Source organism: Leuresthes tenuis, unplaced genomic scaffold (assembly GCF_036924035.1).
Source record: "Leuresthes tenuis unplaced genomic scaffold, fLeuTen1.0.hap1 SCAF_3, whole genome shotgun sequence".
Lineage (NCBI taxonomy): Eukaryota > Metazoa > Chordata > Actinopteri > Atheriniformes > Atherinopsidae > Leuresthes > Leuresthes tenuis.
In genome coordinates this window covers 22,216,802-22,239,681 of record NW_027325357.1, presented here as the reverse complement: position 1 = coordinate 22,239,681, position 22,880 = coordinate 22,216,802, and the positions used below count along the sequence as shown (strand labels likewise).

General features: G+C 40.1%; 2 protein-coding genes across 2 annotated transcripts; both read left to right on the top strand.

Annotated features, from left to right (window-relative positions):
- Positions 1–242: 242 nt before the first annotated feature.
- LOC140304198 (major intrinsically disordered Notch2-binding receptor 1-like) lies at positions 243–4,301 on the top strand. Its single transcript, XM_072383184.1, has 3 exons — positions 243–2,337; positions 2,807–3,025; positions 3,356–4,301. The coding sequence occupies exons 1-3, from the start codon at positions 325–327 to the stop codon at positions 3,548–3,550; spliced, it is 2,427 nt and encodes an 808-aa protein (XP_072239285.1). The 5' UTR covers positions 243–324; the 3' UTR covers positions 3,551–4,301.
- Positions 4,302–7,342: 3,041 nt separating this feature from the next.
- LOC140304197 (rac GTPase-activating protein 1-like) lies at positions 7,343–13,431 on the top strand. The gene is made up of 17 exons (XM_072383183.1): positions 7,343–7,368; positions 7,765–7,864; positions 8,209–8,411; positions 8,627–8,781; positions 8,969–9,038; positions 9,134–9,187; positions 9,359–9,436; positions 9,573–9,690; positions 9,825–9,970; positions 10,078–10,242; positions 10,340–10,435; positions 10,619–10,817; positions 10,957–11,062; positions 11,201–11,333; positions 12,129–12,237; positions 12,675–12,783; positions 12,998–13,431. Exons 2-17 carry the CDS (start codon positions 7,780–7,782, stop codon positions 13,071–13,073), a joined length of 1,902 nt encoding a protein of 633 aa, XP_072239284.1. The 5' UTR covers positions 7,343–7,368; positions 7,765–7,779; the 3' UTR covers positions 13,074–13,431.
- The last annotated feature ends 9,449 nt before the right edge of the window (positions 13,432–22,880 follow it).

Below are 22,880 nucleotides of genomic sequence, written 5' to 3'. Positions count from 1 at the left end.
CTTATATTATTGAATATAAAGATATCTATGATGTTGATAATGATGAAATACATAAAATAAAAACCTTTACAATCTACAGCTTTCTTAATTTAATGGCTATGAACCATACATTTTATATTATGAGCTACTTCGGGATGATCAGATGTGGGTTTTCAATTCCATCCACAATACTGTTTATGTGACAGTTAGTATCATTTTCATACCTTGTACTAATGATTATTTCTCTCAGAAGCGCTTAGAATTGTCCTCTTGTTGGTAGGTGCTTTACAGATATACTCCCCTTGCCTTACTAATTGCTTTGTTTTTCCTGTTGGGTAAGCTGTCATGGCTAACCTGCAGCAAGAATACCCCGGAGTCCTCCTGGGGATCCTGGAGGAACTGGCCAATATGCGCCAGTGGCTAACTTTCCAGGATCTTTGCCGTATGGTCAGCACCCGCTTTGACCTAGAGCACCTAATCGAGCTCAGGAGTTTGCTGTTTGCTGCTGCCAGCAGGGACCCTTGTTTTCCAGCCACTCTTTTCAGGGACCGGGTTTCCACAAGAGGCCAGGGGCTTTCACCCATAGGGGTCGCTGCTGACATAGTAACTATCTTCAATCTTATTCAGATGACAAGTGGGGTCTCTGATGAAAACCATCCAATGAGAGCTCAGACTGTCCTCCCCGTTGACCAGTCTCCAGGCCCCAGTCTTCCTGGAATCCACCCGTTTTACATTTCGGGCCGAGAACAAGCACATGCCCACTTTGACTCCAGTGGAAGGCCTATCGATCAGCGCATGTTATTTCCAAAATCAAATTACTCAGCACGCAAGCGAGCCAGTCTTCCCCCGGATCCCATCTCATTAGTGTCTTCCCCTTCCCCTCCCATCAGGACGAGGGCTGTGTCTTTTGACTTGCCTCACACTATACATTCGTACTCCAGCAGCCAAATTCCCTCTGAGGTTATGAAGAATATCTACCTGCCTTTGGAGACGGACAGTGAATCTAGTGGAGATTCTGCTCCAATGGAGGTTTTCGAAACTGAAGAGGGATCATCAGTTGACCAGAAGAGAAACATCTTTAGGAAAGACTTCCATAACCAGCCACCTCTAATACCGCAGGTGACTGTCAGCAGTGAGTCTCCCAGTCCAAAAACAGGGCCCTCAGGCTTTGACAATCACACCTTTGATGGAATCCCAAATCCTTACCCGTCGCCTTCAACAGTTCACCAGTCACCAGACCAGCGAACTAAAGCAAAGCACGAGAGCTTTGATGATCTGCAGGATTCAACTTATTTTGGACCCGGGTCAATCCAAGAGCCATCCCCCTTACACCTTCGACCACCCCGGATACAAAGGCCCATCTGGAGCAATAAGAGTCACAGCCTGGAAGACCGGCTTGGCCTGGGAAGCATTGATGTGGGGATGGAATCACAAGCAGGACAACTTCCAAGGCGATCTACTCCTGTTATCAGCATTTTGGGGGGGTCCTCAGGAACTGAGAGTGCAGATAGTGGACTGCCAAATGGAGGCGATGGCTTAAAGGCTCAGGGAACACAAACAGATCCACCGGATCCTCGGAGACTCCGTAGCCTGGTTCATGCTGATCGCCTCTCCTTTATGACCTCATTAGATGACCCTGAGTTTGGTGAGGATGACATTAGTGCCATCTTTCGTTTTTTAGATGACATAAGCATGTGTGGTTCCACGGGAGTCTTGCACCCCAATGATGGCACTATTAACCAGGACACCCCTGAGGCCAGGCGTGGCCGCCTAGGTCAACTCCAAAGGCTCTTCCATTCCTTGGAGAGCAGTGATGACGGGCTAAAAGCTAGTGTTTGTAAGCTGCTGATTCGAATGAGTCAGATAGAAAGACAACTAGAATCACTGAATGATGTGAAGGCTGAGATTTCTCAGGTACTCTCTGCTTTGCACCGACTGGATGAAAAGATCCAGCAGCCTATTGTTAGTGGTGGACAAGGCACTGGCGGTAGATGGCTTGAGCCTCTGAGTGGTGTCTCCTCTTTTATGAGCCACCCCATAAGTCCCTCTGAGTCATCAGAGCCTCAGCCTCTGTCTGCATCCGGACATCTGTTTCCAGGAACCAGCACAAGCAGCCTGGACTGGAGCCGATGGAACACCCCCGTGGATCAAACAGAGAGCAGCAAAGGTCAAGCTGATTCTAAAGGGGTGAAAGAAGGCAAGAAAGATGCTGCATCTCGTCGTGCCTCAAAAACCCAACCTGACGAAAAAAGTCTCTCTGATACCAAACAGCTGAATATCTCTAACTCTGCAAGAGACTGGACGGTGTCATTTTCGAAAATCAAAGATGGGAAAACATCGCAAAGAAAAATTGGTCAGGTAGAGTTGTGCTAAATATTACACCTACTGCACATTTTTTATTTTATATTTTCTATAGAGAATTTGTATCTATATTCTCTGATACACAAATATAGTAAGTAATTGATGGATTAAAGTTCAGTTTTGCAGCCCATGAGCCAAGCCTAAACAAACTGAGCTCCAACTCACACTGAACTCTGCCTCATTTTCATTCTCATCTTTGCATGCCGTTCATAACCTTATAGTGCAGCTACAGTACCAGTCATGGCTATGTCCATCTCTGTATCCTGCAGAGAAGACAGATGTGATTATGTGGAGGCTGAGAGGCCACTTTGTGCGGTATTGAAAATAAATACAACTCATCCAGTCAAATATGCGTGCATGGTGTTTTGATGCACTTTGTCTTAATTAGATATATTTTATAATAAGAATATGCATTGTTGTGTATACAGTTTACATAAAATCTGTATTTGGTCCATTTTTGTTTTAGGCAGATCAGTCAGACAGCACCACTAACCTACTCGCCCAAAAGTCCACTAGTGTGGTGGAACAAGTGTTTAACTCGTCCTTGTTCCGTCAAAAAGACAGTAGTCTGACTGGGGGGCTTACCTCTGGGAAGGTCGTGGACCCCAGACTGGCTGAGGGGAGGGGAAGACCCATATGGACTGTAGATGACAGAGAGGCACGAATCTCCCCTTTGGACTTACACGTAAGAACAGCCTAATCTTTAAGGTCTGCAGAAGTAAAAAAAAATTTAATAATGTCCTGTTTCGCACATTACGTCTATATAAAGCAAGTTAATTTAATCTATAAACAATTAGTTTATTAGATTAGTGTTTTTGAATGTAATAACCGAGCTAACATAAATGCATACTGTAATCCAAACACCTGGAAAGTGGGATTTAAAAAATAAAAGGTTGTGTCACAAACAGGTTTAAAGCTAGTGAGAGTATATGATATTTCAGTAGATTAAATTATGTCCATTCAGAGTGCTCTTACAGCAAACCCCCTAAAAAACAAATGTCATTCTTTTCTTCAGGCTCAGGAGTCTCTGAACCCCAACAACATGGAGTTCTGGATGGACGACATCTACACTCCGGGCTACGATGCCCTCCTCCGGCGTAAAGAGGCTAACCTCCGCCGGATCAAGGTCTGCAAGCTGCTTGCACTCATTGCTACTGCAGTGACTATCATCCTCATCATTGTCATTCCCATTTGCACCGTGGGTTCATGAAGACGCTCACAGAAAACCAACACTGTTGCCTATTTTCATTGTGTTTATTTGTCTATGTATCTTCAGCAGCAATGTGCTGTAACCAGGAATTTGCACATTATTCTCATGGGGGGTTAATTAGTGAGAGATTGTTACACTTGGACTCTGCTGCTGTACTGGTGGTCAGTTAGCTCCCTATACCTCCTTACATTCCTCAGCATGAGACACCATTATTTCGTACTTCAGAAAAAAGGAGGATATGGACCATAGCTTGTTATGGTTCGTTGTAACTGCATCAGTAAATTATCTGTCATGCTGAGTCTTTTTTCGCTCATTTGCTGTGATTTATTTTGTGATTAAATTTGATCAATATTTCAGGTTGCTGCAAAGGGATATGATGAACCATGATGATTTTAAGTCTCTTAGATATTCTGATAACATTTTCTGAAACTAGTTAGACTGAGCCAGTGCAAGAGTGTCAATTTCTTCTTTTTTTTTCTTCTTTTATCAACACCTCTCTGTTAAGCAACACTGTCATATATGCATTGTGATTCAGCCTCAGCACTGAGCACTGCCTGATTTGTTCTTGCTGTTCCCTTGTGAACAATACAGGGCGTATTTCACTTGTATGTAAGACAACAGTTTCATCAGTAGATGAGAATTTAGATTATTCATAAATAGTATTGGATTATGTTGAGAGGGGCGTTTGTTTTCTTTTAGTTTGAATGTTCTTGTACTTCCTTTAAGCAACAAGATACACTGCTCAAATAAGCTGGAATCAATAAAAATATTATTTTTATAGAGTTCTCTCCCATTTTTTCTATCAGGAAAATATGATCTGTTTAAAACACTTGTGGATGTGTATTTGTGGTTCAGAGTGTTTACCAAGTGTCAGGTTACAGCAGTGAATGATTGTTGTTGATGACAGTGCTTTAGATGTGAAGCAGTGAAAGAAAGAGACAGCATTTTCCAGTAAACACTCTCTGAGTGAGAGATTCCTCTTGTAATTCAATTGATGGGAAGTTTGAAGTGCGCCTATATGCACATTATCTTTTGACAACACTCACTCGCCAGAGCTCTCCTATATACCTGCAGAATCACTCAGCACCAAAAGAGTCAATTGGTATCTGTTCACTTGTCGGGTGACATTCCATTTTGTGCAAGCATCCTGGTAAGTCACAATGTTCATATTTGAACATAAAATCTATAGGGGATGACACAAAATGTGTACACCTGTCCAATAGAACAGAATCAGACACAGTAGCTGTACAACTAATACTGCCCATATAAAACCTGTATAGTTCAGTATTTGCTGAGATAGTCAGAGTACTGGTGATTGAACCTTTCAGTAAGGCTGTAATGTAATGTACAGTCTCTCATACAGTGTGGTTAAAATAAAAGGCACACTTACAGTCCAATGCAATCGAATGCAACCCCATCAGTAACCACACACTCTAAATGAACAACAATACCTTCACAAAAGTGTAACACTGTACTGTAAGCGACCTAATACAAGTATATTTTCCAGGACTGACTTGACTGCACCACATTTTAAACATTCATATTAAGGAAGTTTTTGCTTCCGCTGTAGAAGATAGGTAGGGACTGAAGGGTTAAGGCATAACTGCAACAACCGTGGTTTTCTGGTCCTTTCGGAGAATTGTTACGTCTTATGGCTTCCTTTCTACCCTCATTTCTTGTCTGTCTCTACAGTCATTTTCAATTAAATCATTACGCCAAGGAAAAAAAAAGAATACAGCACTTGGCTCCATTAAAGTCAGTACATTCCAAAGTTCACAGAAACAATGCATACAAGCAGGAAAAAGCTCTGCATCAGAAAGTTTGCTTGTTCTGTCAGACTTTAAAGACTTTGCTTTGCCTTGTGTACACAAATACGTACAGGATGTGCAAAGGGTGTGTTCTGCTTCAGTTTATACTCCTCAGTAGATGCACCGTCAATCTGCCAAGTATTACCCATGAGGGCACTTGTGGATCCATTATTCCTCCAATGGTGCCACTAAAGCCCTGACTCTAGAGTCAGCACAACCTGCAGGTGCAGCTTCCCCTCAAACTTTGATGCATTAAAGCATTCTGATGCTTTTTACACCTGAGATGCTATGAAAGATTTCCTTTGAAATTTAGACGCTATTTTGCATCTATGCACATTTTACACAAACAAGTGCATATCTGTGAAACTGTTATTCGGGTAAACGCTGTTACGAGATAATTGTAAATGATAAATAAATATATATATATATATGTATATATATATATGTGTATTACATGAAAGGGTAGTGGTCTGCAATGCCTCATATGATTGTGGAGGTGTGTTTACATATGCCTGTATGAATAAATTCTGCTAAGTGGTTACATTCTTGCTACAGATTTTTTTCATGTGATGATTCAAAAATGAAGGTCTCAACTTAAAAAACTTGGACTTGCAACAGAGTAAATGGAGAAGAAAGGCGTGTCCTGAAAGAGTTGCTCTAAAATCGAATTATTTTCCATTTTCTCTTGGTCAAGTGTGTGGTTATATTTACAGCTAACACAATTAATCCACTCAGCTTGAAAAAGGTCAGACAGTGACTGGTGTAAAAGAGAGTGAAATGATCATGACTGGAGGAAATGCACCTGTAAAGATGAATTATTGATGATGACAGAGAGGGCATATTGACTGACAGATCCTATTATCTTAAATCAACAGTAATGGACTTACAGTGCTCACAAGACACTCATGCAGTTCTTGGGAAGAGTTTATTGCAAAATCAGACAGGCGCACAAAACAGCAGGAGCCAGTTGAAATGCTGCTTAAAATGACCTATTGAACACACATACATGCAAATTTTTGCAGATGATTTAACATATCTGTGCATGTGAGTGCGCTATCCTAATTAAATGTGTCATTGTGGAGCTACTGCTGTGTGCAAGGATGAAGTTACATACCTAGTGTTTAATGGGATTACTTGTATAATGACCCTAAATGTTGGAACACACACACACAACTACACATCTTTGTAGTTATTAAGAAAAAAGCTTATGCATTGGAGTTATTGATCTTACTGACATGGTTCAAGTGAAGGCCTCATGTCAAAACTCCAGAATTTCTTAAAATAATCCTTCAGACTCAGCAAAGTTGTCATTTGAATTGGACATTTATTCCTCAAATATTCTTAAAGAGTTAAAAAAAAAAGAAAAAAAACATACTTAGGTTTATAATTATTACTATGTAAGTTAAGGAATTATGGGTATATAGCAGTTAGCTGATGAAAAGGTAAAATCAATAAAAATTACTTTATAATTAATGTAGCCCAGTGGAATAAGAAATGTATGCATCATGAAATAAAATACATATGTACCTTTTAAAATGTGCATAATTTTGACTATGCGATATATTAATTCATGAAACGTTGCATTAATTTCATACAATAACATTTCAGTCATTGAAATGCTGGCTGAAACATTTTTGTATTCTTCAGGTAATATGCAGTCATGTTATATAAAATCATATGATAAATATGTTAGAAATACAACACACAGTGCAGACGCGTCTTGCTCTCTGACACTGGGATCAGAGCAAACTTCTGCCAAAGATCCTCGACAAACCAACCGCAGCAGTTACACATCCGGTTGTGTGGGGGCGGCAGAGCATATGTACTTCCGCCAATAGCGGACGAAGAAGAAAACCGGCGCTGATTTTGAACTTTGTAAAAGAATGTGCAAACTTTATCAGGTGTGGCTCTGCTGCTGGTGCGGGAATAACCTATCTAACTTCAGCTCTTAACGTCGGACGCTGGTACATTATATGTCCAGGGCATTATCACATGAACTGTTCCGCACAGGTATTTAATTTTTTTTCTTTTGTTCGACGTTACGATATTTCACCTGCTGTAAAGTTCAGCGCAAACTCGCTGGCGTTATTGTTAGCAGGACGCTCGTCTCATCGTGTGTTCAGTAACGCTAGACCCGGTGTGAAATCTGTTCAACCGAACAGTCGCTATCAAATTTTGATATACTCGCCAGCGTGTTTTAATTTGACCTGCTCCAATGTTTTTGCACTGTGGCGACATAGCTTATTTTACGTGGTTACTTTAATGTAAAGCGGTGCTTGAAACGTTGCTTCTCATTGAAAGACTAACTCGGGGCTGCTACAGCTCCTTAACAACAACGTGATGTCACTTAATTAAACGTTTAATTTCTCCCGGCTAATTTAAGTGGATGTTTTTTGGATAACGCAGCTGCAGTGAGACACTATGGAGTCGCCTGTGGTGAACCTGTACAACCAGTTCCAGAGTCTAAGGGCTCAGGTGGACAGTCTGAATGAGGGCATTGAACCACGTAAGTCATTTCCACACTCTGCTGAGATATTTGCCACCTCCAACACTGTGGAGTTTATCTATTTGTTGAGCATTAGTGTTAAGCTAGTCTACTTAGGCATGATAATTAGTAGAATTTTTCTTTTCATCCCCGAACGTGATACTTGGTGCAGGCAGTGATACTGATTAAACCTCTATCTAGGAATACAAAAGCATTATATATCACAGAGCCTGTGATTTAGCCAATTAAAGGCTGACAGACAGATAATTAACAATGGTCAGTGACAGAAATGGCATTTGAAATATACTTTGTTGTCAGAGAATAATAGCAATCTAAATTTGTTTTTTTGTTGTGTTTCTATGCAGAGTTCCTCCAGATGGCAGTGAACTTTGAGGATTGTCGTAAGAAATGGCTGCTGGCAGGTGAAGAGCTGGTGTCTTGTAAAGAGACGCTGGCTAAAGCAGAGACAGAAAGGGGGGCCCTGGAGGTCAAGCTAAAGCACGCAAGGAACCAGGTGGATGTGGAGATCCGCCGTCGGCAGAAGGCAGAGGCAGTCTACGAGAAGATGGTTGGTGCTGCGCTAATTTAAAACCTTGTGTACCTGCAGGATTGTTTGTAGGATATTGCCAGATGGAAAGAGCTTAGTGTTAGGCTTCAGATAATGGAACTAACTTCAGTCTGAGTGACTGTGCTTAATTTTTGTCTAACTAGCATTTGTTTGTTTGTATTAAATGATCCACCTGCTTTTATCTCTCTTAACCTGCTGCCTCTTTGGTATGAAAGGATCGGCAGCTACAGCTGATCCGGGACCTGCTGATCACAGAGAACAATGGGAGCAGTGTCCACTTAAGTGAGGAACAGCGGTCAGCCCTGGCCTTCCTCAGTGCCCACTCTCAGGCAGCACAAGCTGCTAAAACCAACCTCAACTCCAGCCGAAGGTCAGCCACATGTAACCTGGTTCTGAAATAACTGTGGTCCATCTTTGTTCTGTGGTTTTGTGTCAAAGTTTAACTAACTGCACATGATTAAGAAGCTAATTTGAGAACACGTATAATCTATGAGAACATAGTGACCTGTAGCCATGGCGACAAATGATGCATTAATTTATTTGACTCTATTTTACAGATTAACTAGAATTGATGAATCTGCTTCGTTGCTGTCAGACATCAGCTATGATCAAACGGATGACTCTTTGGTAAATATGCTCCTTGTTATGTTTCAAATAAAATATCAACAGATTTCTTCCAGGCTTTTGAAACTATATTTTCTTCCACACCACTTTCCCTGTAGGACTGGGATTCCTCTGTTATGAAAAATGTGAGACTGCGCAAACGCCAAAAACGAGTGAGTTAAGTCCTTTCTCATATTCTGAAGTGAGACCCATTTACTCACTCTGATTAACTCATCATTTATACTGTTTCAGTGGAGGTTTAAAGGCACTTGATGGTTTCATCCAGTGACTGTAATTAATCCTTCTCTTGTGTTTTTGATAACTGCATTTTAATTATTACACAGCGTTCCTCAAGAAAGCACTCAGAAGGTCCTCCGCAGGTGGTGAAGAAGCCACGCTCCACTGGACGCCCATCAGATAGGGTAATGCTGACCTCTGCAGCTGACTTTGCTCTGTGACATTTAAGCAGCATTCAGCGTCTGTAAACCAAGTTTAAGTAAATACGGCTATGTATTTTACATGAACATAACATGAAATATCTCCTTCCACATGATTTAGATTAATGAGTCTATTGTGGCAAAAACAACCATCACTGTGCCTGCAAATGGTGGTGTTGTTGAAGCCGTCTCCACCATTGAAACTATGCCTTACTGGACACGCAGCAGAAAGAGAAGTGGTAAGATTAATTTATGTATTATAGGACTTAAATAGATAAAATGCTAAATGTAGGGTTGAAATTATTTTGCCTTATAAGGTTCCTCTGTAAAAGGTTCCTTTTGCTGTTTGACCAACACATGATTGTCTCTCCAGTGGCTCCGGTGTTGGGTGACACAACCACTACTGACCAATCTGAGACTGTCAGTGAGGCTCCCAGCATGCCAGTCTCAGAGTTTCCAGCCCAGCTCCAAATCCCTCAGGCCAGAGGTGGAAAGAAGCACCACTTCATTTCCAAAACAGTATGACTTACTTCTTATTGACTACATTCAACCAAATGTACACAATAGTCTTTTTTGTTAAGCGTAACCAGTTCATTATCTTAAGCTGTACCTCCTTTATCTCTAAGGTGATCAAGTCTGAGTTCTGTGGACCGTGTGGACGAAGGACAAAGTTTGGCAAGCTGTATCTTCGCTGCCAGGACTGCCGAGTGGTGACTCATCCAGAATGTCGTGATCACTGCTCCCTGCCTTGTAATCCCACAGTTCTTGGTACTCCCATCAAGAGCACAGAGGTACATGCTTCTAATAGCTTTGCTCATGTTTCCCTTACATAGTTGTTAAAATTGTTTTTATGTTCTGTAAATATTTAAAGATATCATTTTTGAATAGGCCACCCTGGCTGACTTTGCTCCAGCCACCTCCCCAAAGATCCCAGCTTTGGTTATTTACTGCATTAAAGAGATTGAACGCAGAGGCCTTCATGAGGTGAGACCAGCTTTATTAATCTCTTGTGTACTTTTCACCTTCATGTTAACACTAATCCTTTCCCCCCCGAGTGATAACACAGTAGATAATTTCTGTCTAATTAGTCCTCTCATTTAGTGCTATTAGTATATCACAGACGGTGGACAATGACAGCTGGTTTCTTTTATCTTTACTTTGCCTTAGGTTGGCCTGTATAGAGTCTCTGGCCATGAACGCCTGGTGAAAGAGCTCAAAGAGAAGCTCGTTAGAGGAAAGACTCTGCCTCCCCTTTGCAAAGTGGAGGACATCAATGTCATTGCAGGTGTCCTCAAAGACTTTCTGAGAAACCTTTCAGAGCCACTGCTCACCTTCCATCTCAACAAGGCCTTTTTGGAAGCAGCTGGTAAGTTTTTGGGAATTGCTGTACTCGCATATTGCTGTATCCTCAGAGGACTTTGTCAGTGTTAACAACGCAGTTCAGAACAAGGATTTACACTCAAACACATCCACAGAATAGACTTTCTTTCATTTTTATTTTGTAGAAATCCAGGATGATGGCAACTGTCTTGCCACTTTGTATCAGACCATCAGTGAGCTGCCTCAACCCAGCCGAGACACTCTGGCCTGCCTGATGATCCACCTGCAGAAGTAATTGTCATAATTCACATTTCAGCGTTATTAAGAGCTTCTTTGTTTTGTGCTGCTGTGTGATATCCATCAGACAGGACTGGAGTAACCTGAAACTGTTTAAAATGTTTGAGCATGTCAAAACTCTTCCTTTTCCAGAGTGTCTCAAAGTCTAGATACCAAGATGGATGTAAACAACCTGGCCAGGGTGTTTGGGCCAACCTTGGTGGGTCATGCTGTACCTGACCCAGACCCCATGACCATCCTGCATGACACCAGTAGACAACCAAGGGTAATGTCTTTGTCACTTGAGCCACTGCTAACTAGAAGCTTTATCAAAAGGAAAGTTTTGAGCTAAAACCTGAAGGTAGAGAGAGGGTGTCTGCCTCCCAAACCCATACTGGCAGCTGGTTCCACAAGAGAGAGGCCTGATAACGGATGTGATGCACCGAAACAACTGTGGAAAACTTTAGGAAAGCAGCCTTAGTTAGCCTGGCTGCAGTGCTGAAAAGAAACCTGGGTTGTTCTTGTTCCCTTATTAATGATGAATAATAAGCAGTTCTAGTTTTTGCAGAGGTCTTTCTTTTGTTATTAAACTATCGTCCCAGATTAAATGAGATTCTTTGAAACGAGTGGAGCTTTCTTGAAGTGTTATAAAGCACACAGCTGTAAAATAAACCAAGCTTTTTCCTACTGATTACCTTCTTTTTCAGAAGGGCAACATTGTTCAATGTTGCATACATTGAAACTAGCTCTGTCAATAAAGTAATCGACTTTAGGTATCTGTTGGCACATGGCACAAATGAGAAATTGGATTCTTTAATTTTGGTTACAGCATCTCCTATAAAGAAATGTCTTCTCAAATGCCGTCAAACTCAAAGGTTATTAGATATAAGGTCATTGAAGACATCAGTATAAGAGGTACCAAGGGTTGGATTAAGAGAGTTAGTAGGTTGTCTATATAATCTATAATTAAAGGCGATATTTCTGCTGTCATTTTCAACATTACATAAATGTTATAGACTCTGTTGTGGGTGACTATGTTTTTGTTTAGTTTAAGGTTAATGAAGAATTCGTGTCTTCGTAGGTTGTAGAGCGCTTGCTCAGTATTCCAGAGAGCTACTGGAGCCGCTTTGCTTATCCAGATAACGCCGACATGGATGCTGCTCACCACAGTAATACTCCAAACCACAAAGGTAAATCACTGTACAGTGACAAAATAAAATATACGGGTGCCTGTAAAATGAATCGCATAAGGTGATAAAAAAATTTCATTAGACTTTAGAAAAACCTATTTGACCAGTTAGCATGATGTGATGGAAAGAATGTCCCAATCCCTGTGTCTGCACGACTGTCAAAGCATCCAGTGCATAATGCATAAAGGACTATTAGATTTTTGTGTTTTTGTCTTTGAGTAGTTGGCTGAAATTTAAGTGAATAAATGACAGCGGTGATGTGACTCCAGGCAATGATGCTGTATCTAATTCCTTCTTTTTATACCATTCACGAGTTCACACATACAAGCTCTGCAGCTGTGACGCCATTTAAAGCTGTATGATTAATTAGGCTTTAGGGAAAAGATGTGAATTAGGTCAATGACACCAAGTCCTACAATTTCTCCAATTCTCTGTAGTGAGTATGTTGGGACCAGTGACGACTCCAGAACACCAGATGATTGCCAAAACGCCCTCCTCCAGCTCGCTGTCTCAGCGGATGAAGCAGACCCTGTCCAGTACTACCATGTAAGCTTCCTCTTTCTTATAGTTTGTTCCTTATGTGTTTATTAATTCTGTAACAGTTAACAATCGTGTAACTGCTTGAGCTTGTGTGCTCTGCAAGCCAACTCAGTTATCCACGTATTTTTAGGATGAATTCATAGCTGTTTGACTTTTTGTTTGTAATGACTGTTTTATACCAAGATTCAAATGTTGTTTGCATCAACCTCTTCACCCTTAGATTTGGAAGCAAGAGCAAAGCAACATCTGCCTCCAACCGTCAGGGCAACTTCTTCGCTTCTCCACAACTTAAGTAACGGCAAAGAAAAGAGAACTGCACGGGCTTCTGGGTGTTACCTATGCAATAACTGAAAATGTTTGTATAATCATGTAGGGAAATGCAAAAATCTCTGTGCAATTGTAGAGTGTATAATTTTTTTACTAACAGATTTTTAACGGCTTTTTCTGATATTTGATTGCTAATATTTCTTTACTGACCAAATCTGTGTGCGATTATAGAAGGTTTTAATGACCGAGCAACCATTCTAAACTAATTGAGGAGTGGAGTGGAATATTTGCTGGTGTCTGTCTTTGACCCTGTGGTTGTAACCACGGTGACACACTAACGCATGCAGAATTCTCAAGTAAAATGGACAAAGGGGAGAAGGAGGCCAGTGTTTTCCTTGTTTTGTTTTTTACATTGGTTGCTTTGTTGTTTGTTTCAATTATTTAACGTTTTGCTGTCTTTTTGACCTATCATGACAACTTTTAACTTCTGATCACTTTAACGTCACTGATACTGTTTTGCACTCCATGTTAGAACCAGATTACTTTCTACTTTACCACTAGAGTGTGCTGTTGTACCAGTTTTTGATATGCAAGCCTGAACCAGTAAAAGGATTAACTGTATATGAGGCACATAACATAGACAGAATTACTATATAAAAAGTTATTTAGCTAACCAGTCATAGCACAGTAAAGAAATTAGACTCGCAATGAGGTGACAGAAAGAAAAGCTTTAAGTTGCTTTAATTTAATGTCAAAGCAGTATGCCACTCGAGTGTTTGTAACAACAGCTTTTTTTGTACCGTTACACTATCGACATGTAAAAGAAGTCACCCTGTAGGGGTAGTTTGGAAAAAAAAGAAAAATGTTCACATGCTGCTTTTAATGTCACCTTTGGCTGATCTTGGTGTGACAATGATACTGATTCAAGTATTATTTAGGATGGAAATGTTAAAGTGATTATTGGATTTGACTAAAGAAAACTCAATCTCGCTACATTTTAGATCGCAAGACCCACGTATTACTGCATTGTTTTATAAATACTTCATATATTTTTGTACATTTATTTTCCTCCGACATTTTGTGTAACTTACCAAAGATTAACATCCATGCCTTCATCTTAGCTCACACAAGAGCTGAAAATAAAAGAATTTAAAAGGTTTCTTTGCTGTTGTTTTTATGGATGGGAGGTACCTGTTGGTGAAGGAATACTTCAGATAGAAGGGTAGGAAATGTTGGTTTTCTTTCCAGCTGCTCAATCGAAACAAAACTCTTACATGTTGACATGGATAAGAGTTACCCGATTAACTGAGTATGTCATTCCTCTATTAATGCTGCAGGGAGTATAGGTTTTCATTATTTTTCCTGGTGTAAATGAAATGCAAGCCATTGTTATTTCAGAATTTCAGTGAAAGAGCAAAAGCACACTACTGGTTGTTCTAAAGCTGACGTGGCACTGAATGATAATGCAATTTGGCCCATTGTTCCAATAGTCATTAAAGCTATTTCCATAATCTATTAGGCTGAATAGGCAGGCGATGAGGTTCAACATTATAATGAATTAAAGCAGGGATCATTTATACATCTTATAGTTATTCCATTAGCAGTCATTGTAGAGGGTGCTAAGCCAGGCTGAACCCACTGACATACATTTTATATGGCCACATTTAATACAGAGCTTTAATAGTAACACATCAGATCCTCTGAGATCTATGTACAGGTGTTTGGGAGATGTGTTTTGTTTTCATATCATAAGGAGGACCAAAACCTAACTGAACGACTTATGGAGATCAATAAATGTGGGCACCAAATTTCAGTTCCCACAGTTCCAGAGTGATTTTTGTCAGTTAAGCATTCAGTTGTGTGGTACGAGTTCAACTAAGTGTTTACAGAATGCATTGTGCTAATGGGAGGTCCCCATAAAGATATCAAGACGAATGTGTGCAGAGGGGGGTTGCGATAAATATGTCGTGAGGATTTCACCCAAATTAGTTTGTTAGGGTTTTCTTTATTTCCGCCCCCAAACATACACTCAGCCAGGAATAACTCAGAGAAGAGCTTGCGAAAATGTTTGAATTTCAAATCAACATTAATAGTTCATTAGCCTGAAATAAGGTCTCATGTGTGTCGATCTGTCCTCTCACCAGGGGATTGTGTGTTTATTTATGCTGTATGGTGCAGCATACGCTCGCCTGCTGCAGACATCAAACAGCTGGCTGTGTACAGTGTGTCTCTGTAGCTCCATATTCCAGCATGCCCCAGCGTGCTGTGATAGAGCTCCATTCTGCTGTGGGACCAACAAGGGCCAAATGAGTAACTAGTCCAATTAAGAGCTCTTAAATAAATTACAATGTAAGCTGGTAAACACGTAACAACAACAACAGCACCACTTAATTCCTCTATTTATACAGTGAACCGGAGGCAGTGATGCCAAAGGAAACAGAACTATCAACACTTTCTTTGAATGCTGAAAGTAATCAATAATTACTCAAGTCATAAGGTTCAGTTATTGCCGGCATTGATTGATTTAAGATGCAGTCCATATGTGCCAAGCTCCAGCTTTGCAGCGTGTAGCAAGTGTCTGCAGCTTCGCCTGTTTGAGGTCAGGGCAAATAATTGCAGCATGTCAGAGATTTCAGTTCAATAGCTGCCAGTCAAATCCACCAATCTGATCATACTGTATGTTTAATAAAAAAAATTAAATGCCAAACTTTAGATAATTAAGTATTTGTATGTCTTGTGTTTAATTTCTTGAAAATGAAGATTTGTTTCATGAAAGCACACATATTTTGTCATCTAGAGTCTTCAACTATGCCAATGTGATATTGTCAGAGAATTTCCCCACTAGAGAAGATTTACTGATAGACAAAACACGATAATGCAAGATTTGGCTTTGAAATTATATTTAAATATTCTACAGAGAAAGAGCTGCAAGGTTATGTTTAAGGAGCAAAAGTGGAAGCAACCAACTTTAATAAAAAAAACAACAACATCATTTCTTTGAGCTTCTCTCAAAAAATGTAACAGGAAATGTTCATCTTGTTCACTCAGACTTCATATTTGACCTTTTACACAGTACAGTCAATAATAATTAATCCTGTCTCATTTCATATAAAAGCAACAAATCTTAAACCTGAACAATAACATGTATTTAAAACTGAAAAAGTTTCCAGCTAAACTTGACACATGCCAACATAGTATCTCTGTGTTTAACATTTATAGTTCCTCTAATAATCTGGCTCCCATTACGCTGCTTCCTTAGCTTAGCATAAGCTTTAAAAGTCATTTTCCAGATTTCTCACTTAATTAATTCCTTTTCTCAAGGAATTAAGTAACAAATCAGAATGATGTGATCAGTGTTCTTTTTCTTTGGTAAATTAAGTAAACAGCGCTGGAGAACAACTGAAATATACCAAACTATGCTCTGCAGTCATTGTCTGATCTACACCCACCTACAGCCTGCAAGTTGTCATAACTGCAGGTAATTGCATAGCTTGTTGGCTTTCAGGCTCTTGCTCTCTTTTCCTCGGCTTCATCCCTCGTTCCCTCTCCCCCCTCTTCTTCTCCACCCCTCCTTTGAATTGAACCGCCGTCTTAGCTGGCTACTGTGCGTGGTCGATACCTTGTTACCACAGAGAAATCAATTATCTCGACCAAGCAGCAGGGGAAAGAGGCAATAATGAAAGAATGCTCCTCCTTCCCAGACGATGGCCATGGTCATTAAATATGAATTTATCATTGGCTGAGGAGTTTTATGCATAGAGATGTGGGCCCAGAGTTCACGCTCTTTTTACAGCACAAGTTCTGGTTAAAAGTGTAAAATAAGTGGGTAACAGGTTGTCAAAATTGTTAATCATTCCAATCACAAAACAGGCATCAGTCAAGAAGATTCTGTCAACCAAAAGACTGAAAGAAGTCAAACTCTGTTTATCATTTTTAAGGTCTGATGTCCATTCAGTCAAAGCTGCATGTAATGCTACCACAGAGCCAGAGCTGGCTCTTTTCATATTGATGTCTGAGCACCACTCAGTCAGGTGACAGTGAGGATGGCAGTGGTGAGCAACGTTGTAGATGGAAATGCCTCTGTAATGAGCAGCTCTGACGACTTGTCTGACAGCTACTGCGAGAACTGTGTGACTTCGGGGAAACTCTCAACATTACGGCCACAGAAAAAGAGAAACTGCAAATGAGGAAGGGAGCGAGGAAGGAGAATGGAGCAGAGAGGGGGGAAAATGTGTGATTCGGGTTTGCTCTTAAGGCAGCAATAAATTCCATTTTAATAGGGCACCGCAAGCAGTAGCAGGCACTCAGCAGTCTGTTTTGTTTGATGCCAAATTGTGCAGAATAAACAGATTTGCTGTGCAGCTGGTCTAAACACACACTTTTCCCTCTATTTCTCTGACTTGCTGTTCGAGTCTTTCTTATCACGCACACAATGTCTCCTCATCCTTATCTCCTACCTCTCCATCTCTTCCCCTCTTCCCCTCCCTCCGTGGACATACCAGAGGAGAATTAGACAAATCATCACAAAAAGATGGCAAGTGGTTTGATTTATTTTCCTCCACTTAGCTGAGTACTCATCTCCAGCTGTCATGTGCACATTTGAGGCAACATATTTGTTGAGGAATTTAAAGAGGAAAAAAAGTTGACTGCATGTCACTAATGAGAAACAACATGACACATCTGGCTAATTTCCTCCTAATAAGATAATCTTTGGTCATTGTGCATGAATTCCTCATCTAGAAAGCTGCATGTTGTATCTGAAGCCTTCTTTGAAAATCAGCTTTACACACTGACCATGCTACACAAGCCTGTTCTGGGCTGTCAACAGTCAGAAATAAACTCAAATGTTTTAATTGTAGTTTTATTAATATATGGCAAAATTAGGGTACGTTTGACCAAGAAAAGCACACAACTTCAAAATGACACGTGGTTATATAATAATTACCTTCTTCGCTGATTGGTTTCCTGCTAACCTGTTTGACAGAACGTGCGTATGTTCAACACACACACATGCCAAGGGCTGTTGCCACTGTTTCCAAACTTAGCTCACGCACATGCAAGCATGCAACAGAATACCTGCATGTGCACATGTGCATGATATGAAATGGTGAGAAAGGGGCTGAATGATATCACTGTTTTCTGGTGGGTGTGAGCAATGACTATTGGTGGAGGTATGTGTGTGTGTGTCTCTGTCTCTGATTTTGGAAATCTATTTGTCGCATGGAAGAACATTGTGATAAATACTGTACATCATATGATTCTTAGTCTCTTAGACACTTCTCATGTGCTTTTTCCCCCCAAAATATAGCATCAGAAATAAAAATACCTGAAGTTACTTTGTCTGTGCCCATCCAGATTATTTGAAAAGCCATGTATTTTATACATTTCTCTTTACATTTTCAATCATTAGACTCATTGGAGCGCCTGCTCACTTTTAAATGTTCCCTGTGATTTCCCTCTTGTCCTCTAGAATGCACTGTTGCATCCCCTGTGCTGTGAGGCACAGCTGAACACACCCATTAATTTCATCCATCTCCACATCTCTATCATGTTGCACTCCCCTGTGGTTGTTAGGATATGGGAGTGGTATAGCATTGTCACTATTTGTATCATTTGCACCACTGAAGCTTTTATTTGAAATGATAAAGTATTGCTTTGACTGTGGCAGCATGCTCAGGTAAAAGATATTATCATCTTCCTCTAGTGGATCTCACCTCAAGGAAAAAATAAATAAATAAATTAGCTGGATCATAGTTCATAAATAAATGCAAGTGGAACAGACACTAGTCGAAGAAGCTTTATCACATAAGATATTTCCATGTTCATGGTTTCATATTAAACTTAAGGGTGACAAGTGTTTGCACACCCTACATGTGTTAGTAGAAAACTATCCCTACATGTTGGATAGAGCATTTTATCATTAAAAAATGCGAGCTTGAAAACAGAGTTCTCTAAAAGGCAATCTTAGTTTTGCAATCTTATACATTCTGTGAACACCTCTCAAAGTTACCTTTAAATAGTTTTAACAAAAACAGAATATTGTAAAGAAACTGTTTGGTTGCTTGAATGCACTGAATGAGCCTATCCCAGCTGGCATTAGGAAAGAGGCAGGGTACACCCTGGATAGGTAACCAGTGCATCACAGGGCCACACAGAGACAAACGGGGCAAACAACCATGAAAAGTGGAGAGGCAATACCGTTACTTGCCCATATAAGCAACAGTTCCTAACGTCAAACTCTATAAACATAAGCAAAACACAGTTGAATAGACCAACAGTGAAGTCCAGAGTTTATAGAGACTTTATGGGATGGAGAAATTATGGCAGAATCTTTGACTGGTTTATGGTCATTCCATTACTTTTGCATCCCCATCTGCAGGATAACAACCTGTGTCGTTAAAACACACTGAACTAGCAATACGATTTTGCCTCACAGATCAAATGGTGAATGAACTTATACAGCATGTTTCTAGTTGACCACTCAGTGTCCTTTTACATTACAAGCCACATTCACCCATTTACGCACACTCATACAGCATCAAACAATCACTTATGATTTAAAAATTATATGAAAATGATTACTTATTAGTGATGTTAAATTCATCTTTTTCTTTGTCACTCATTCACACACCAGAGGCAACGTGGGGTTCAATGTCTGGCCCAAGGAAAATTCAACATGTGGCCCAGGGAAGCCAGGAATCAATTGGGTTACATTCCGATTGGCAGATGACCGCTCTTCCCCCTGAGATACAATCATCCCTACATCAGTATCTACTTTCTGTTGCTGGACTGTAGACAAGGGCATTTAAAGTATTTGAGAATAAAATTGTTGGTCAAGTATTTTTCTTTCAGTTTGGTGTGCAGTAGTGTGAGCTCTCAGGCTAGGTACTGTATGCTCTTTTATATGTAAATGACGCTGTTCAACATGGCTGATTGAGTGTAATGTTTGTCTGAATTTCTTTTTTTATGGTTACTGAAAGTTGTTTTACCAGTCTAAAATAAGGCACATTCCATGGATGAGAGGGGTGGAATGGAGTTGATCAGCTCACTCTACCCCCTAAAACAAGTTGCTCTGAACAAGGTTGTAAAGACATGGCTGAGATGAGAGCTGTATTTGACAAGAGTACGTCGCCATCATTTCATTAGGACCTCAGAAAATTGTGTGAGCTTGTAAAAAATAACGGACATAAAGTCTCCTTTAAAGGTGTAAGTTGATAAAAATGTTGCACTGAGAAATATAAACCACACAACACATTGCCTCGACAAAGATTTATATGCACATTAAGAAAACAGCATTGTAAATTGTAAATATAGAGGAAGACATTGTAAAAATGGAGGAATAAATGTATATTGTGGGTAACCTGTGTGGGTGTTTGTTCATCAAGTAGATCTCCTTTAAGTGTGGGAGTGAATTCCTTGTATGTTGTCCCAGCCACACTAAGGAACAAGGAAAAGCTGAGTTATAATAGTCAGTATAATAGTATTCATGTAAATAAAGTTCCTCTTCATTTGGCTCAAGACCTTAATAAACCCAGAAAACATGCCTAATATCAACATTTAAATAATTTGCTTAGAATGAATGACTGGTTGACTTGACAAATAAACTATTAAATCTAATGTTAATACCAAAACTTGACAAGCTTGAGATTGATTTATCATCTTTTAATATACTCAGCTAGGCCAACGTTGCTCACACTATTCCTTTAGTTGCTTTGTAGTGGCCCATCATTGTAAATACTAAGGCAAAATCATGTAGAACTGCGTGAAAAAATGGCTGAGAGGTGTGAGAGCATGACAAATATGTCAGCTAAAAATCTCCTACTTACATAAGTTGGCATCCCTTAAATAGCCATACTCCCACGTCAGTTTGAGCATGGCTGTTTCTCACATCATTCTCAACATTCTTGACTTTGTTGTCTCAACTCGAATTCAACGGTCTTCTTGCCCACTACTTTTTGAGCCAATCAATTTGATTCCCCATTGTTTAGACTTTCACACAACCCAGTTTTTCTCCATCTCCAACTTATCCTGATCCCAGAGAAGCCTCATCAGAAGTTACTGCCACCTCCAAACTCCGTTCATCCACCACCATCATCATTGAGAATCCAGAGGAGTCCTTTCTTATCTTCTTTCACGGTTCACATCACTGCTCCACCGAGCTAATTTGCCCAATTGCCAAATTCAGCTCTGGTACATCTATAAAGTTTGTTTTCAATTGATCTCTCCATATTAAGACAATATATAACATTACATTTTCTTTTCACTAGCCAATTGTGGCGATGTCAATAATGCACTTTAAAAAAAGAGACTTTTGGACACATTGATACAAACTCTACTGAGCTCTGTCTTTTGGCACCATTTCCACATGGAAATCTCTTCTGCTCAGAATGCTAAATTCCAAACTCTCAGTTAAACTAATTATTTCTAGCATGTGCTAACACCAACTCGAAATACTATGTCAAATACTCTACTGCTTGTATGTCAGTGGGGCCTTTTGGCTACATAAAGACAGTTACAGGATCAAGCCGAATAGTCTTTTTCCTGCTTTCTTCGAAAGTACATTCAGAGTTTCTGACTTTTTCCTTTTTCATCACGTCTATTCAGTTGTTTCAACGAGTAAGTAAACATTGTTAAAGTATTGTTGTATTGTTGCAATATATATATATATATATATATATATATTGCAAATTTATTTGTAAAAGGATTTGTAAAAGGAAGAACTGAAAAATCACATCGGCATACGTATTCAGACCCTTTGCAACAACACTTGAATTGTCACTCAGGTGCCACCCATTTCTCTTGATCATTGCTGGGATGTTTCCACACCTTAATTGGACTCCACCAGTGGCAAATTATATTGATTGGACTTGATTTGTAAAGGCACACTCAATCTCTCTATAAAAGGCCTCACAAGTGACAATGTACTGTATAGCAGAGCAAAAGACAAGCCATGAGGTCAGAGGAACTGCCTGCAGAGCGCAGAGGCAAGATCTGGGGAAGGCTATAGAAAAAATTTCTGCTGCACTGAATGTTCCCAAGAGCACAATAGCGTCCATAATTCTCAAATGGAAGAAGTTTGGCACAACCAGGACTGCACCAAGAGCTAGTCACGCAGTGAAACTGAACAATTGGGGGAGAAGGACCTATAAGAGACATAACAAAGAAACCGGATGGCCACTCTGACTGAGCTCCAGAGAACCTGTGTGGACATTGGACAAAGTTCCAGCAGAACTACCATCGTTGCAGCGCTCCACTGATCTAGGCTTTATGGCAGAGTGGCTGGATAAAAATCCCTCCTCAGTGCAAAACACACAAAAGCCCGCTTTGAGTTTGCCAAAAAGCACCAGGAGGACTCTCAGGAGGACTGTGAGAAACAAGATTCTCAGGTCTGATGAAACAGGATTAAACTATGTTGCCTCAGTTCTAGACGTTACAGCTGGAGGAAACCAGGCGCAGGCCTGCCCAATTCCATCTCAACAGTCAAACATAGTGGTGGAAGCATCATTCAATGGAAGTGTTTTTCAGCAGCAGTGACTGGGAGACTGGTGTGAAAATGTGCAAAGCTTGTTGCATGATACCCAAAAGGCTCAAGGTTATAATTGTCGCCAAAGGTGCTTCAATTAAGTCCTGAGTAAAAGGTCTGAATACTTTTGCCAATGTGATGTTTCAGTTTTCCTTTTAATAAATTAGCAAAAATTTCTAAAATGCTGTTTTTATGTCATTATGGGGGCCTGAGTGTACATTAATGTGATGAAAAATGTATTTGAGTTGTAATTGTAGCATCAGACTGCAACATAACGAAAGGGGAAAAAAAGTGAAGGTGATATGAATACTTG

What these genes read in the sequence shown, in the direction of transcription:
- LOC140304198 (XM_072383184.1), top strand. Translation starts at nt 325, where the DNA reads ATGGCTAACCTGCAGCAAGAATACCCCGGAGTCCTCCTGGGGATCCTG. An exon ending in CGCAAAGAAAAATTGGTCAG is followed by an intron (nt 2,338 to 2,806) that starts GTAGAGTTGTGC and finishes TTTTTGTTTTAG; the next exon opens with GCAGATCAGTCAGACAGCAC. An exon ending in TCTCCCCTTTGGACTTACAC is followed by an intron (nt 3,026 to 3,355) that starts GTAAGAACAGCC and finishes TCTTTTCTTCAG; the next exon opens with GCTCAGGAGTCTCTGAACCC.
- LOC140304197 (XM_072383183.1), top strand. Translation starts at nt 7,780, where the DNA reads ATGGAGTCGCCTGTGGTGAACCTGTACAACCAGTTCCAGAGTCTAAGG. An exon ending in CTGATGATCCACCTGCAGAA is followed by an intron (nt 11,063 to 11,200) that starts GTAATTGTCATA and finishes TTCCTTTTCCAG; the next exon opens with AGTGTCTCAAAGTCTAGATA. An exon ending in ACCCTGTCCAGTACTACCAT is followed by an intron (nt 12,784 to 12,997) that starts GTAAGCTTCCTC and finishes CTTCACCCTTAG; the next exon opens with ATTTGGAAGCAAGAGCAAAG.